This window comes from Geotrypetes seraphini, chromosome 3 (genome assembly GCF_902459505.1).
Source record: "Geotrypetes seraphini chromosome 3, aGeoSer1.1, whole genome shotgun sequence".
NCBI classification, from domain to species: Eukaryota; Metazoa; Chordata; class Amphibia; order Gymnophiona; family Dermophiidae; genus Geotrypetes; species Geotrypetes seraphini.
In genome coordinates, this window is record NC_047086.1 from 352,266,075 (window position 1) to 352,280,858 (window position 14,784).

A 14,784-nucleotide genomic window follows, 5' to 3' on the forward strand; every position below is an offset into this window, starting at 1 on the left:
ATGTTTCAGCTATAATGCCTGCATCAGGAGTCCCAAATGATAAAAACAAACCATTGATGAAATCCGAATGCTAAAAGATAAAAACAAACCACAAATGGCATCCAAATTCAGGATGACAGCTGCTATCTCACACTGGAGTTCACTCCAGTGTGAGATAGCAGCTGTCATCCCCTATTTGGAAGTCAATTGTGGTTTGTTTTTATCTTTTAGCATTCAGATTTCATTAATGGTTTGTTTTTATCATTTGGGACTCCTGATGCAGGCACCATAGCCGAAACACGGAGCGTGTGGCATCCATAACTTGAATCTATCATTTGCCATATGTTTATGTGACTGTTTAGTTTATTTGCCTATATTAATTTATTATTAATAAAGAGGGGTTTGAAGACCAGGCATGCTCTGCTCTTTTGTTTGAATTTTGCCGCTGGGGGTGTTGAGTGCTCATGATCTGCACTAATTGGTTAGGGCAGCTACTTTGCCGTGCACTAACCAATTAACGCATGGTTAGTGTGTGCGCTTATCGCCTAGAAAATAGGTGCCAGTACGTGCTCACATGCTAATGGCCATTTGTTAATGGGAAAATTAATGTGTGATCATTAATGGGAATAATGGAAAATGGAGGCATTTTATTACTATGCTGAAATTGGTCTCAGCAGTGGGAAAGACTTGTGTTGGGGATAGTTCTAGCCACTTTTAGCACAGCTTAGTTAAAGGGCCATTTTTAAAACAATTTTTAACTTTTTTTTAAGTAGTTGTTTTTTTTCACTTTTTCATGGGAAGTAGAGATCATGCCCTTCATGATGATATCATTTTTGGGGGGTGAGCAAGTAGAAAGGAAGGCGTGTACATTATGGTACTTCATCATAAGCAACAGGTGTACAGCCACCAAAAAAGTATGTCATGTTACAGTGTGCACTTTTATACTCAGGACAGAATGAGGGCAATTTTCAAAAAGCATGAACCTGGTTAAACGGGCTATTTCAAAAATTAACTATCAGGACACATTTTGTTCTGGCTGTAGCCATTCTTTGCTTCCTCAGGCGACTGCCTAGTCTTGCCTCTCGATTAAGCGGTTCCTGAGCTGGGTCAATGAAAACCAGGGAATGCCTCGAAAGATATACTAGCCAGGCGGAACGCTGCAGTGCTGGGCTCGTTGTCATGGCGACGGCCATTCCTACCAGCGCTGGGTCGGGTGGGAGCTGGGGCCTTTCCCTGGCCGAGTGACGTAGAGGCGGAGGAGCCGCCGGCTCGCGACAGGACGGCTCTGCGAGCGTCGTAGCGCCGTTCCTCCGTGGGCACGGATGGCGAGGGGGCAAAGGGCACGCTCCACAGTTAACGGCGGCTGAAGGGTCCCACCCAGTCTACCCTGTAAAAGGCGGGGTGGAGGAAAACGGAAAGGGGATGGAGAGGACTGACGGCAGGACCCTGCGGTTACCCGGCTAGAGTCACAGGGCAGACGGCGTTTCCCCCCCCCCCCCCCTACCGTTTCACTGTCCTGCCGGCGGCCATTGCTGCCCTGCTCGTCGGTGAGTCGAGAGTCCCGGGTTCCGTCGCTCCCTCGCCATCTGGCCCATCTCGCCCTGCAGCTCTCGGCTCCGGGAGCTGCCGCTGTGCAACATGGCCGGGAACTGCTCGGGCTTCTGCGCTGGGAGCGGGGAGATAGTGCAGCTCAACGTCGGCGGGACCAGGTAATTGGCCAGAAGGGAGATGGGAGAGACTCGGAGGCTTTAGTCTCGGGGAAAGGGGAGCAGAAAACGTGGCACCTATAGCGGCACCCCAGCATAAAAAAGAGCGAGCGGATCCCCCTGTTAGAGGAGGCTCCGGCCTGCCTCCGCTTTATTTTCGGAGAGTTTCCAGGCTTGCAGGCATTTCGGGGTGGCTCAGGTATTTTCAGCAAAGGATATTTATTCTTATTTAAATAAGATCTCCTGTTATTTTAACACAGTTGATCGATGAGGAGGCTTCTTGTGTGCTTTCTCAGAAATAAAGGTTTAAATAAAAACAGACTAAAAAAGATGAGTTAATAGCATTTTTTTATTGGACTGATTTCATAGGAGAGGGGAGGGGGAAGGATGTTGAAGGGTGTGTGGGTTCAGGAATCCAGATTAAAGTGTTTGCCCGATTAGTACTATACTTTCTCAGTTTACCTGTAAGGTGTGTATAGCTTCTTCCTCTCAGCGTTTCTCAACGGTGCATCCATTCCCTGCAGCTGAATAAAGTTGGTGTAAAAATGGATATTGCTGGAGTCCTCCTTTCCCATAATCTAGTAGTTCCCAAACCTGTCCTGGGGGACCCCCAGCCAGTCAGGTTTTCAAGATATCCCTAATGAATATGCATGAGAGAGATTTGCATACCTGTCACTTCCATTATATGCAAATCTCTCTCATGCATATTCATTAGGGATATCTTGAAAACCTGACTGGCTGGGGGTCCCCCAGGACAGGTTTGGGAACCACTGCCATAATCTGTCTCGCAAATTGCTTTGGGGTGGGAGTGGTAAAGATTGTGTCTTGCTAGGCAGGCACTCCGCACTGGGATATGAAAGATACTGCAAAGGTCTGCGTAATGTTGTGTAAGGCCTTTCTAGGTAAAATTATTTCTCGCAGGTTTTGGCTGTATGATTCAGTGGCCATTTATGTAGTTCTGAAAGGTTTGGACTCGGAGCAATGGCCAATTCCAGCAAGCCAATAAGATAAGCTGCTCTCTTGCTTTTAAATCGTGGAGAAATTGATGTTCCAAGTTTTTGAATCATTTAATTAGCCACACCCACATTTATGAAACTAAGGGCTCCTTTTACTAAGGTACGCTAGCAGTTTTAGCGTGTGCTACAATGGCGCGCACACTAGACGCTAACGTTGCCATAGAGCCTGCATTAGTATTTTTCATTTAGCATGTGCTACAATGGCGCGCACGCTAGACGCTAACGCCTCCACAGAGTCTGCGTTAGTATTTTTCATTTAGCGTGTGGTTTGCGCACGCTAATCATCATGCACTAAAAACGCTAGTGCACCTTAGTAAAAGGAGCCCTAAGAAAATAGGCATGGGTAACATCTGGCTGATGTATAAAAAGCATAGATATGACCAGCTGCAAGGTGGCATCTGTTTAATGAATAGGAGGTGGCTGTAAGAAAGGGTTTATGAATTAAAAACTCATAGAACTAAAACCGGCAGTAGTATAAAAAAATATAAATTAAGATTTATAAATGAAGCCATATGCTTCTGTTCATTAACATATTGCTGTGGGACAATGTGCACTCAGAAACTTTTGTCTTCTTTTAAAGAAGACTGAAACATAGTGCCATATATGGTTATGTATATTAAACCTAATATACCACTCCTCGTAAGGGAAAACATTGGAGTGGTTTATAACATAAAATGAAATAGAATGAAATGAATTCAATTTAATTATAGGGCAGAGAGACAAGAGAAGGTTGACATAATGGTAGGAGATAGGGGGAGAGAAATGTGCACTGGTGCAGTAACATCACAGCTAGGCTTGCTTTTCTGAAGTAGGCTGTGAAAACTAAGGTTGTCTGAAGATAATATTGATCTAAAGCATGCAGAATATCACATACTGTGTGCCCCACGAGATTTCAGGTGTGTCGCGAGATGCCGGGGAGGAGGAGAGGCACAAGGAACTGCAGTTGAAAAAAAATGAAATAGCATACCTTAATCTGAATAAATTTTTAATTAGAATAAAGTCCTACATCATAGTTGCTTTAAAAGGGCCCTCGTTTACTGATTCGCTATAGAGTTTCTTTTACCGTGGCCCGGAGCACTAAGGCTTCCTATTCCGAAACTGCAATTGCAGTTTCTAGCGTGGGGAGCCACGCTGAATGGCCTGCGCTGTTCCCAACGCTCAATGAGTTCCTATGAGGGTAAATGCTCTGATACTCATAGAATTCCTATGAGCGTTGGAGCAGCGTCAGAGCATTTAGTGCTCCGAGCCACGGTAAAAACCTCTATTGTGGCTTAGTAAAAGGGAGGGGGGAGTAAGTTTTGAGAGCAATAAACAAGTTGCAATTGATATTTCATTATTGGCATTAGTGCATTTATAACTAGGTTTGGCCTACAACTTTTGTTTCCTTTTATTTCTGCATATCCAAGTGGACTAATAGGGTATCAGCACTGCTTTATACAAAAGAAAGTACTATGTCAAATTGTGCTTCCATCAGTAGTTGAGCATTGTTATTAATTGTGAACTTGTTCACAATGTTTTTAAAGTTCATTGCACTCAGAGAAGAGTGGAGCAAATCTTTTTGAATTATTAAACAGTTCACTAGGACTTGTTGGGGAGGTACAGTTTTGAGGTGATCTGTTACTTTTGAAAGCTAATCATAAAATGCATTGAGTTAGTCGAATAAAACCTTATTTCCTTTGTTTTTGTTTTATTTCTATATATTACCTTGAACACTTAACATAAGAATTGTCACTGCTGGGTCAGACCAGTGGACCATCGTGCCCAGCAGTCCGCTCATGCGGCAGCCCTTAGGTCTAAGACCAGTGCCCTATTTGAGTCTAGCCTTATCTGCGTACGTTCTGGTTCAGCAAGAACTTGTCTAACCTTGTCTTGAATCCCTGGAGGGTGCTTTCCCCTATAACAGCTTCTGGAAGAGCGTTCCAGATTTCTACCACGTGCTGGGTGAAGAAGAACTTCCTTACGTTTGTACGGAATCTGTCCCCATAAGGCACTCTTAACTACAACATCTATGGTATCATGTATGGTTGAGGGGTGGTAGATTCAAGAGCGATGTTAGGAAATTCTACTTTAAGAGAGGGTGGTGGATGCCTGGAATGCGCTCCTGAGAGAGGTGGTGGAGAGGAAAACGGTGACAGAGTTCAAAGAAGCTTGGGATGAACACAGAAGATCTAGAATCAGAAAATAATAGTAAATATTGAACTAAGGCCAGTACTGGGCAGACTTGCATGGTATGTGTCTGTATATGGCCTTTTGGTTGAGGATGGGCTAGGAAGGGCTTCAATGGCTGGAGTGAGATTTGAGGGAGACTTTGACAGTTGGAACCCAAGCACAGTACTGGGTAGAGCTTTGGATTCTTGCCCAGAAATAGCTAAGAAGAAAAAATTTAAATTTAAAAAATTTAAATTGAATCAGGTTGGGCAGACTGGATGGACCATTCGGGTCTTATTCTGCCGTCATCTACTATGTTACTATGTATCTAAACCCCCCAAACCCTATTATACTGCCAAATAGGTGCCACCTGCAGCCATATGGGCTCTGGGGGTTGTATACAGGGATGGGTATAGTGGGTTTTGGGGGAGTTTTGTGGGGTATTAACACTAATTAGTCTAAAAGATGGTATATGGGATCAAAAAGGAATCATCCAGAGGAAAAACAAAATCCCATAGACTCAAGCATAGAGCACTGCCACAGGGTGGCTGAGGATCTCAGAAACCAGTCCGGACATGTGCAAATAGATCTCAAGGTCAAGACCCCACAGGTCCCTCGCAAGCCTCAATCATCGATCCTCAAAACCTCCCCCTCCTTTTCAAGCTCTATAATAATTCCAATTTTTAACATTTCTTTTTAACCAGAGAGAGGGAACTACTTTAGATCTAGTTCTTAACAAAAAAACAGGACCTGGTATAAACGGTAATGTTGGTGGGGCTGCTTGTCAGTAGTGATCCGAATGTGATCAAATGTTTTCATTGGAAGGAGGAAGCTACAGAAAACTACTGCTCTAACTTTTAATTTAAAAAATGGAGACCAACATATAATGATGAAATTACAAAAAAACCTAAGAGTAAAAAATTGGTACAAGATGTGGACATTATTTAATCAGATCATTTTGAAGATCAGAAAGAAATTTACCATGCTTTAAAAAACATAGTGTAAAAGACTATCCCCCCTCCCTCTTTTACAAAACCGTGATTATCCCAGGACAAGCAGGCAGGTATTCTCACTAGTGGGTGATGTCATCAGACAGAGCCCCGGTACGGACGTCTCACAAGCACGTGTTGCTTGTAGAAACTTAAAGTTTCTAGATGCCCGCACCGCGCATGCGCCGGTGCCTTCCTACCCGGAGATCCGGGCGTGTCTCCTCAGTTCTTTCTTTTCCGCGGAGCTGAGAAGTTCAACTTCTTCATGCGCTAGCTGAATTCAGTTAAATTTGCCTTCCTTGTCCGCGTTTTCGTTTTCTTTTAATTACAGTTAACAGTTCTTTTCTTTTTCAGTAAAAAAAAAAAAAAAAAAGAAGATTATTTCCTCCGGCAGGTCGAACGGGCCGGCCACGTGGCTCAGGCCCACTGGCTTCGACCTAGCGGCGGAGATTTTCCGGCCTATGTCCCGGCCAATCACCGGGTTTAAAAAGTGCAGCAAGTGCCAACGCGCGATTTCACTCACGGACCCTCACCGGCGCTGTTTGCAGTGTTTGGGCCCTGACCACATCCCGAAATCGTGCGGGCCTTGCTCTACCCTTACGGCACGCTCTTTCAAGCGGCGTTGCCTATTGTGGGAATCGATGTTCAAGATGGACGCAGCTAAGGATCCCTCAGCCTCCACTTCATCTGATACCTCCCCGGTTCGGGCGAAACCGGCATCGACCACTCCTGCATCGAGTGTGGTGAAACCGGCATCGCTCACCCCGACACCATCCACGAGCTCGACGTCGGTGCCTGCCCCGGTCTCCTCTGTTCAGGTACCTCTTCCTTCCACAGTGCCACCAATGGTCATCAAAGTGCCGAAAGCTACTAAGCAGAAGCACTCGGCCTCGAAGGAGCGCGATGTCCGTGCAGGAGGACCCCCTTTCGGTGCGGATCCCTCCTTATCGGCTTCGCTACGGTCCGCGCTGGAAGCTCAATTCGTTGAGCTCATGCAGACCATCGGACCCGGGCTCATCGCTGCCATACAGGGTGACCTCCCGGTACCGGTCCAAAGGGGCGGTCCGCCCCCTCCCCCTCCCCCACACCGTTCGACCTCGACAACCGACGAGGACGAACGGGGGAGGGCGGCGATGCCCACGCGGCAAGCCTCGATTACCGATATGCCGCCATTAGAACCCATTACGCCTCCGCGCCAACATGGGACCAGACCTCCGATCGATACTCGAAGCCCTGGGCATAGTCAGGAAGAGTTCTTCCGTACTCCTTACCAGACTTGGGTAGCATCGCAAGAACCCGCATCGCAAACCCAGTTGCGATCCACTGCTTCCAGCCCTATCCACTTGGGGGCCTCGGGAGACCATGCGATGCACAGACGATCCCGATCCCCGTCCCGCCACCGAGACGGGCACCGATCGAGACACTCATCCTGGCACTCCTCACGCCATTCGGAGGTGTCACCGCAGAAAAAACTGCAACGTAGGGGATACTCCTCATCAGAGGTGTCCCCCCCGAGGGGCCCGGAGTACGAGGAGACACTGGTGCCCGATTCTCCTTGTCACTCCCCGATGTCCACGGACCTGGAGGCCTCCTCCTCCTCCAGCCCGTCCCACAGACCGACGCTGGCGGAACAATTGTCCTTCTCATCATTCCTCCGACAAATGGCGGAGGATCTGGATGTGACCCTTGACACGGGCTCCCGATACTCCAAAGAGTATCTGGACACCATGCATTTACCTAACCCTCCAACGGAGTCGCTTCGGCTCCCCTTGCATAAATTACTGGACCAGACCTTCATGCAGTGCTTCGAAACGCCGTATTCCATACCGGCGATCCCCAGCAAACTCGATGCTCGATACCGCATCGTGCACCATAAAGGGTTCGAGGGCCCTCAACTCTCCCACCAATCCCTACTGGTCGAGTCCTCCCTTAAACGCTCTCATCCCTCCCAGGTCTACGCCTCTGTACCACCGGGCCGAGAGGGGAGAACGATGGACAAATTTGGTAGAAAATTCTACCAAAACTCCATGATGGCGTCACGGGTGCTAAACTACAACTTCTTTTTCTCTTCCTATCTGGAGTTCTTCTTGCCGGTGCTCCGCAAGTTCACTCCGTTCATAGACAACCAAGCTCGATTCGAGTTCGAGGAAGTGGTAGCCTCCCTCTCCCAATTACGCCTCCAGCTGATGCAATCCTCCTTCGATGCATTCGAACTCTCGGCACGCGCCGCCGCAAGCGCGGTAGCTATGCGTCGCCTGGCATGGCTCCGTACTATCGATATGGATCCCAACCTACAGGACAGACTCGCCAACGTACCATGTGCTGGAGCTGACCTGTTCGATGAGTCTATCGAAACTGTTACCAAGAAGCTGTCGGATCATGAAAAATCCTTTCAATCCATCCTGCGGCCCAAACCCAAACCTCAACAGTCTCGACCTTCCAGGCCACCCCTGATTTACCAGCGGCGTTACATGCCCAGACAAACGCCTGCTGCGAGACAGCCTGCGAAGAGACAACCTCCCCAGAAGTCTCAGCAAAAACCTCAGCCACCGGCGGTACCTAAGGCTCCCCAGCCCTTTTGACGCCCCCCCCCGGGAGCATAACCTCGGCCTCTCCCATAGGGGGCCGCCTCCATCTTTTTTACCATCGATGGGAGGCCATAACCACGGACCTATGGGTCCTCACCATCATAAGAGAAGGATACTCTCTTCAATTCCACCGGGTCCCCCCGGACCATCCTCCAAGAGAGTATCCTTCAAGCTCGACGCAGACCGCCCTGCTTCTTCAGGAAGTCCAAACCTTACTTCAGCTTCGGGCTGTCGAGCCGGTCCCGTCAGACCAATTGAACCGAGGGTTTTACTCCCGGTACTTCCTCGTCCCGAAGAAAACGGGCGACCTACGACCCATTTTAGACCTTCGAGCCCTCAACCAGTTCCTGGTCAAAGAGAAGTTTCGCATGTTGACTTTGGCTTCTCTATACCCCCTCCTCGAGCAGAACGACTGGTTATGCTCCCTGGATCTCAAGGAGGCCTACACTCACATCCCCATTCACCCGGCCTCCCGAAAGTTCCTCAGATTTCGGGTGGGAAATCTGCACCTACAGTATCGAGTGCTACCATTCGGCCTATCTTCGTCCCCCAGAGTCTTCACAAAGTGCCTGGTGGTAGTGGCCGCGGCACTCCGGGACAGGGGTCTACAGGTATTCCCATACCTCGACGACTGGCTCATCAAGGCCCCGTCAGCCCCAGAGGTCACTTCGGCGGCCTTGGCTACAACCTACTTCCTCCAGAATTTGGGCTTCGAGATCAACTTCTCCAAGTCTCATCTACAACCCACCCAGTCCCTCCCCTTCATCGGAGCGGTCCTGGACACCACCCGACTCCGAGCATTCCTGCCTCGGCAACGCATGGAGTCTCTTCTTCATCTCAGCCAATCGGTGTCTACTCGCCAAACCCTACCGGCGAGACAACTGATGGTGCTCCTGGGCCATATGGCCTCCACAGTACATGTGACACCCTTTGCCAGACTCCACCTCAGGATCCCCCAGTGGACCCTGGCATCACAGTGGAATCAAACGTCCGATCCACTATCCAAACGCATCTTAGTCACACCTGCTCTTCGGCAGTCTCTACTTTGGTGGATGACCTCTTCGAATCTATCCAGAGGTTTGCTGATGCACTCTCCCCCCCATCAGAAAGTTCTCACAACCGATTCGTCGAACTACGCATGGGGGGCCCACCTGGAGGGTCTCCGCACCCAAGGATTCTGGACCAGTGCGGAAAGACTACACCAAATCAATCTACTGGAACTCAGAGCCATCTTCAATGCGCTCCAAGCTTTCCAACACCTACTCCACGACATGGTAATCCTCATTCGCACAGACAATCAGGCCGCCATGTATTATATCAACAAGCAAGGAGGCACGGGCTCGGCCCTCCTTTGCCAGGAAGCTCTACGAGTCTGGGACTGGGCGGTGCGCCACAACACCCTACTCAGAGCAGTATACATCCAGGGGGAGAACAACGTCTTAGCAGACAAACTAAGCCGTCTGCTACAACCGCACGAATGGACTCTCCATTCCAGCCCCCTTCACCAAATTTTCACGCAATGGGGGACGCCCCAGATAGACCTCTTTGCGGCTCCCCACAACGCCAAACTGCCTCAGTTTTGCTCCAGGATCTACACTCCTCATCGCCTCGAGGCAGATGCTTTTCTACTGAACTGGGGGAAACTATTTCTATATGCGTTCCCACCATTCCCGCTGATCCAGAAGACTCTGGTCAAGCTGAAACTCGAACGGGCCACCATGATTCTAATAGCTCCTCGGTGGCCCAGACAACCTTGGTTCTCCCTCCTACTTCAACTCAGCAGCAGGGAACCAGTACCACTTCCAGTGTTTCCTTCACTGCTTACTCAACATCAAGGATCACTACTTCATCCCAACCTGCAGGCTCTCCACCTGACAGCTTGGTTCCTCTCAACGTAACCCCTCACCAATTCTCACAAGAAGTGAGGGAGGTCTTGGAAGCTTCCAGGAAGCCCGCCACTCGACAATGCTACTCCCAAAAATGGACCAGATTCTCCTCATGGTGTGTTTCTAAGTCAACGGAACCTCAGCGAGCTTCCTTATCCTCCGTGCTGGACTATCTCCTACACCTATCTCAATCTGGGCTCAAGTCCACATCCATACGAGTCCACCTGAGCGCTATTGCGGCGTTCCACCAGCCCCTACAAGGGAAACCCCTCTCGGCCCATCCGGTGGTCGCCAGATTTATGAAAGGACTCTTCCATGTTAACCCTCCTCTCAAACCACCCCCAGTAGTTTGGGACCTCAATGTAGTCCTTTCCCACCTCATGAAGCCCCCGTTTGAACCACTCAACAGGGCCCCTCTGAAGTATCTCACCTGGAAAGTGCTTTTCCTTGTAGCCCTTACGTCCGCTCGCAGAGTCAGCGAACTCCAAGCATTGATGGCGGACCCACCATTCACAGTATTCCACCATGACAAGGTGGTCCTCCGCACTCACCCGAAATTCCTGCCTAAGGTGGTCTCCGAATTTCATCTCAACCAATCCATTGTACTTCCAGTATTCTTCCCTAAGCCTCATTCTCACCACGGAGAATCGGCCCTTCACACTCTAGACTGCAAACGTGCCTTGGCTTTCTACCTGGATCGCACCAAGCCACACAGAACCACTCCTCAACTTTTTGTCTCCTTCGACCCTAACAAGTTGGGAAGACCCGTATCAAAGCGCACCATCTCTAATTGGATGGCGGCTTGTATCTCTTCCTGCTATGCCCAGGCTGGATTATCACTTCCTTGTAAGGTCACAGCCCATAAGGTCAGAGCAATGGCAGCCTCAGTAGCATTCCTCAGATCAACACCAATCGAGGAAATTTGCAAGGCTGCCACCTGGTCCTCGGTTCACACATTCACCTCACATTATTGTCTGGATACCCTCTCCAGACGGGATGGACAGTTTGGCCAAACAGTATTGAAAAATTTATTCTCTTAAGTCGCCAACTCCCCCTCCATCCCACTGAGGTTAGCTTGGAGGTCACCCACTAGTGAGAATACCTGCCTGCTTGTCCTGGGATAAAGCAATGTTACTTACCGTAACAGTTGTTATCCAGGGACAGCAGGCAGCTATTCTCACGTCCCACCCACCTCCCCTGGGTTGGCTTCTCAGGCTAGCTACCTGAACTGAGGAGACACGCCCGGATCTCCGGGTAGGAAGGCACCGGCGCATGCGCGGTGCGGGCATCTAGAAACTTTAAGTTTCTACAAGCAACACGTGCTTGTGAGACGTCCGTACCGGGGCTCTGTCTGATGACATCACCCACTAGTGAGAATAGCTGCCTGCTGTCCCTGGATAACAACTGTTACGGTAAGTAACATTGCTTAGCGTTTTTTTTAGCGCAGAGCATTCAACGTGTCAGCCTGTGCTAAAGCGGGAGGGGAAGGTATATGACTGTCAGTATATTCCTGCACCTAAGGTTAGGCGCCAGTTTTATGCCTGCTGAAACCTGGTGCAGATGCTGGTACCTAAGTTAGGTGAATTGAGGCTGTATTCTGTATTTCCACTTGCAACTTTTTAGAATGCGCCCTTGATGTGCCGATGTGCCCTTTTGAGTTAAGCACTATTAGGGTTAGGCACCATGCATTAAAGATTATGAGCACAAATTTTAATGAGTTCCTATTAGTATCAATAAAGCAAAGTTGCTTACTTGTAACAGGTGTTATCCAAGGACAGCTGGAGCCATGTTGGGGGTGACGTCCTCCACGGAGCCCAACACAAACAGTCTAAAAGTGCACTATCGCTTTAAAAACTTCAAAGTCTGAAGACTAGCCGTACTGTGCATGTGCGAGTATCTTCTGCCCATCGCTGGCTCATTGCTCCTTCAATTCAGTAAAGCTAAGAAGCCAACTAGGGAACGTGGGAGAGTTGTGAAAATATCTGCCTGTTGTTCTTAGATAACACCTGTTACAGATAATTGTATATTCAGTATATAGCACATGCTAATCATTAGTGTAAAATCTATTTCTTAGCATCCTCTCCACTGTTCTGCACTGATAGTTGTATCCCTTCCTACCAGAAGGTAGAAGTAGAGAAAACTGAAATTCTACAAGTGACATCACCATTATAAGTGTGTGTGTGTGTTTGGGGGGGGGGGGGCTTCATGTAACATCCAATATTTTCTCTACCTTCAGCAAGTGGTAGGTCATGCTGACGCTGCTCCCGTGATCCCTCGCCTAGCTCCCTCCTCTGCTGGCTGTGGCTGCACTGTGTGGTCAAGCCTAATGGCTGCTCCCAGGGTTCCAGTCTCAGGACTGTACCTGGTCGAGTGCAGAGCCTGGCTCCAGAGCCCTCAGTTGGCACTTCTTAGTGCCACTGTGTGAAACTTCAGCTCAGTCCTGCGGGACCCTGCTGGAGAGGTTTGAGTCCCATCCCCCTGCTCCTCTCAGACCCTATTTGAATTGACTCCCCATGAGCTCTCTCTGCAGCTTCTTAAAACAAAACATCCAATTAGATTCAACTGGTTAGCTTTATTCTCTTTTATTAGGAATAAAGCTATTGAGGAAATAAAAAGCTGTCCTATGTGCACCTTGTTAAAAAAAGAAAAGAAAAGTGAATTTCTCTAGTGTACCCAAAATGTGCCAGGGAACAGCATAAGCCCTACAGGCCAGGTCAATTGGGCATGCCTGTGTGCATCAGCTGCATGGCCTGATTTGTCAGCTAGCAGACTTGAGTATTTGCTGGAGCTACAGCTCAGATCAGCTTTTAACTCTGTTTTTTTTTTTTTTTTTTTTTCAGGTCCCAGGGGGAATTGAGAGGGGGGTCCAGTGCCAATGCTATCTGTTCTTTTGCCTTGGCATCGGAATCTGGTTCTGATGCTTTTACAGTGATGGCCATTTTTTTTTTTTCGTTCCTCATTTGTTGTTTGCTCCTGTTTCTATACAGGAGTAGCTTAATGGTTAGTTCTATGGACAGAGATCCTGGGAAACTAGGTTCAATTCCCACTACATCTCCTTGTGTCCCTGGGCGAGTTACTTAAACCTATATTGCCCCAGGTACAAAAACTTAGATTATGAACCCACTAGGGACAGAGAAAGTACCTGCATATATTGTGTACAGCAATGACTAGTAGTGCTATAGAAGTAATAAGTAGTGGTCCCCATTGGTATTTGGAGTGCTAGTGGGGTGTCTTCTTCCTACCCGCCTTGGGTCCAGTTGCAGTGAGGAGATCCCAATGGGACCCTTGAAGGCCCCTAGGATTTTTTAGCTCCAGTGCTTGGTCTTGGTGGTTACACTGGCCCTACAGTTAGATGGTAGGTCCCCTTCTGTTGGTGGGGTCCTTGGGTGTCCTGTTTTTAGGTTCTGTGCATACAGGTCTGTTTTGAGTTTCTGGAAAGGTTGTTGCCCACAGAGGAGGCAGGGAAGGGTCAGCTCCCCACAGAATTTGGGCTCCCAGACTCCCACAGATGTAGGGCCTCCCCACCTTGCAAAGCTTAGGAGGAGCAGTCTAGGTGACTGGTCTGTTTTGGGGAGATGAGGTTATAGGGGCCTCAGCTGTACACACACCTTCTGCCATTGACTTCGTGGAGAGGGATTCGCTGATGGAGGGGCTCTCAGGGGGCTATGGAGCATTTTCCCCTTTTCAGGGCTCTTGTAAGCTGAGCGGGTGAGTCCCTAATATCCTCTTTGGGAGGGGGCCAGGATTTTCTTTCTCCTTTTTCTGGGTGTTCCCTTTGGGGGATGCTTGTTTGACAGTGGCCACAAAGGTGACCTCTGTGCCTCTCCGAGAGGGCTTGGCCCTCCAGAAGCGCCCTTCACTTTGTCCTTCCTTGCCTTTGTAGGACCTCAGTTTGGGCTCTGGACCCTATTGAAGGCTCCCTTTTGAGCCTCTCTGCTTGGTTTCCATCAAGGATCTTACTCTCAAGATGGTGGTCCTGGTGTCTTATCACCTCTGCTTATAGGGTCTCAGATAGTTTGATAGGTGGTATATCAAAAATAAAAGTAAACTTGAAACTTTGTCTTGTTGAGACCCAAATCTTCCCATTTCAGAGCACTCAGTGCTCTTGCATACGGTTACCTCCTTTCTGCCAAACATGGTATCTCTGTTCCATATGAATCAGGAGGTCTGCTTGCCCTCTTCTGTAACAAGTGGCTTAACTTTTGTGGAACAGTGGCTCCACAAGCAGGTTATCCAGAGCACATTTCTTCTGAAGAAGACAAATGAGTATTATCTGTCTGGCCACCTCTTTGTGCTTTGCCATGTCCCTCGGAAGGACTAGGTGGCCACTAAGACTGCCATTGTGAGGTGGATTAAGGTGGCCGTTGAGTTCACCTACATCTGCTAGAGCCATCTGGTGCCTCAGAGGCTAAAGGCCCAATCTACTAAGGCTCGGACTGCTTCCTCGGTGGAGGCTCAGGCAGGGCGGTGAC

At 48.8% G+C, this 14,784-nt stretch overlaps 1 protein-coding gene across 4 annotated transcripts in view; it reads left to right on the forward strand.

Moving 5' to 3' along the window:
- The first annotated feature begins 1,190 nt into the window (after positions 1 to 1,190).
- The window catches only part of KCTD3 (potassium channel tetramerization domain containing 3), a 195,812-nt gene continuing 182,218 nt past the window's right edge, over positions 1,191 to 14,784 (forward strand). Inside the window, exon 1 of one of the 4 annotated variants that reach the window (XM_033937763.1) lies at positions 1,191 to 1,688. In XM_033937763.1, coding sequence (XP_033793654.1) covers positions 1,618 to 1,688 — 71 coding nt within the window. In that variant the 5' untranslated portion in view covers positions 1,191 to 1,617. The other 3 variants (XM_033937766.1, XM_033937765.1, XM_033937764.1) reach the window with 3 other exon arrangements.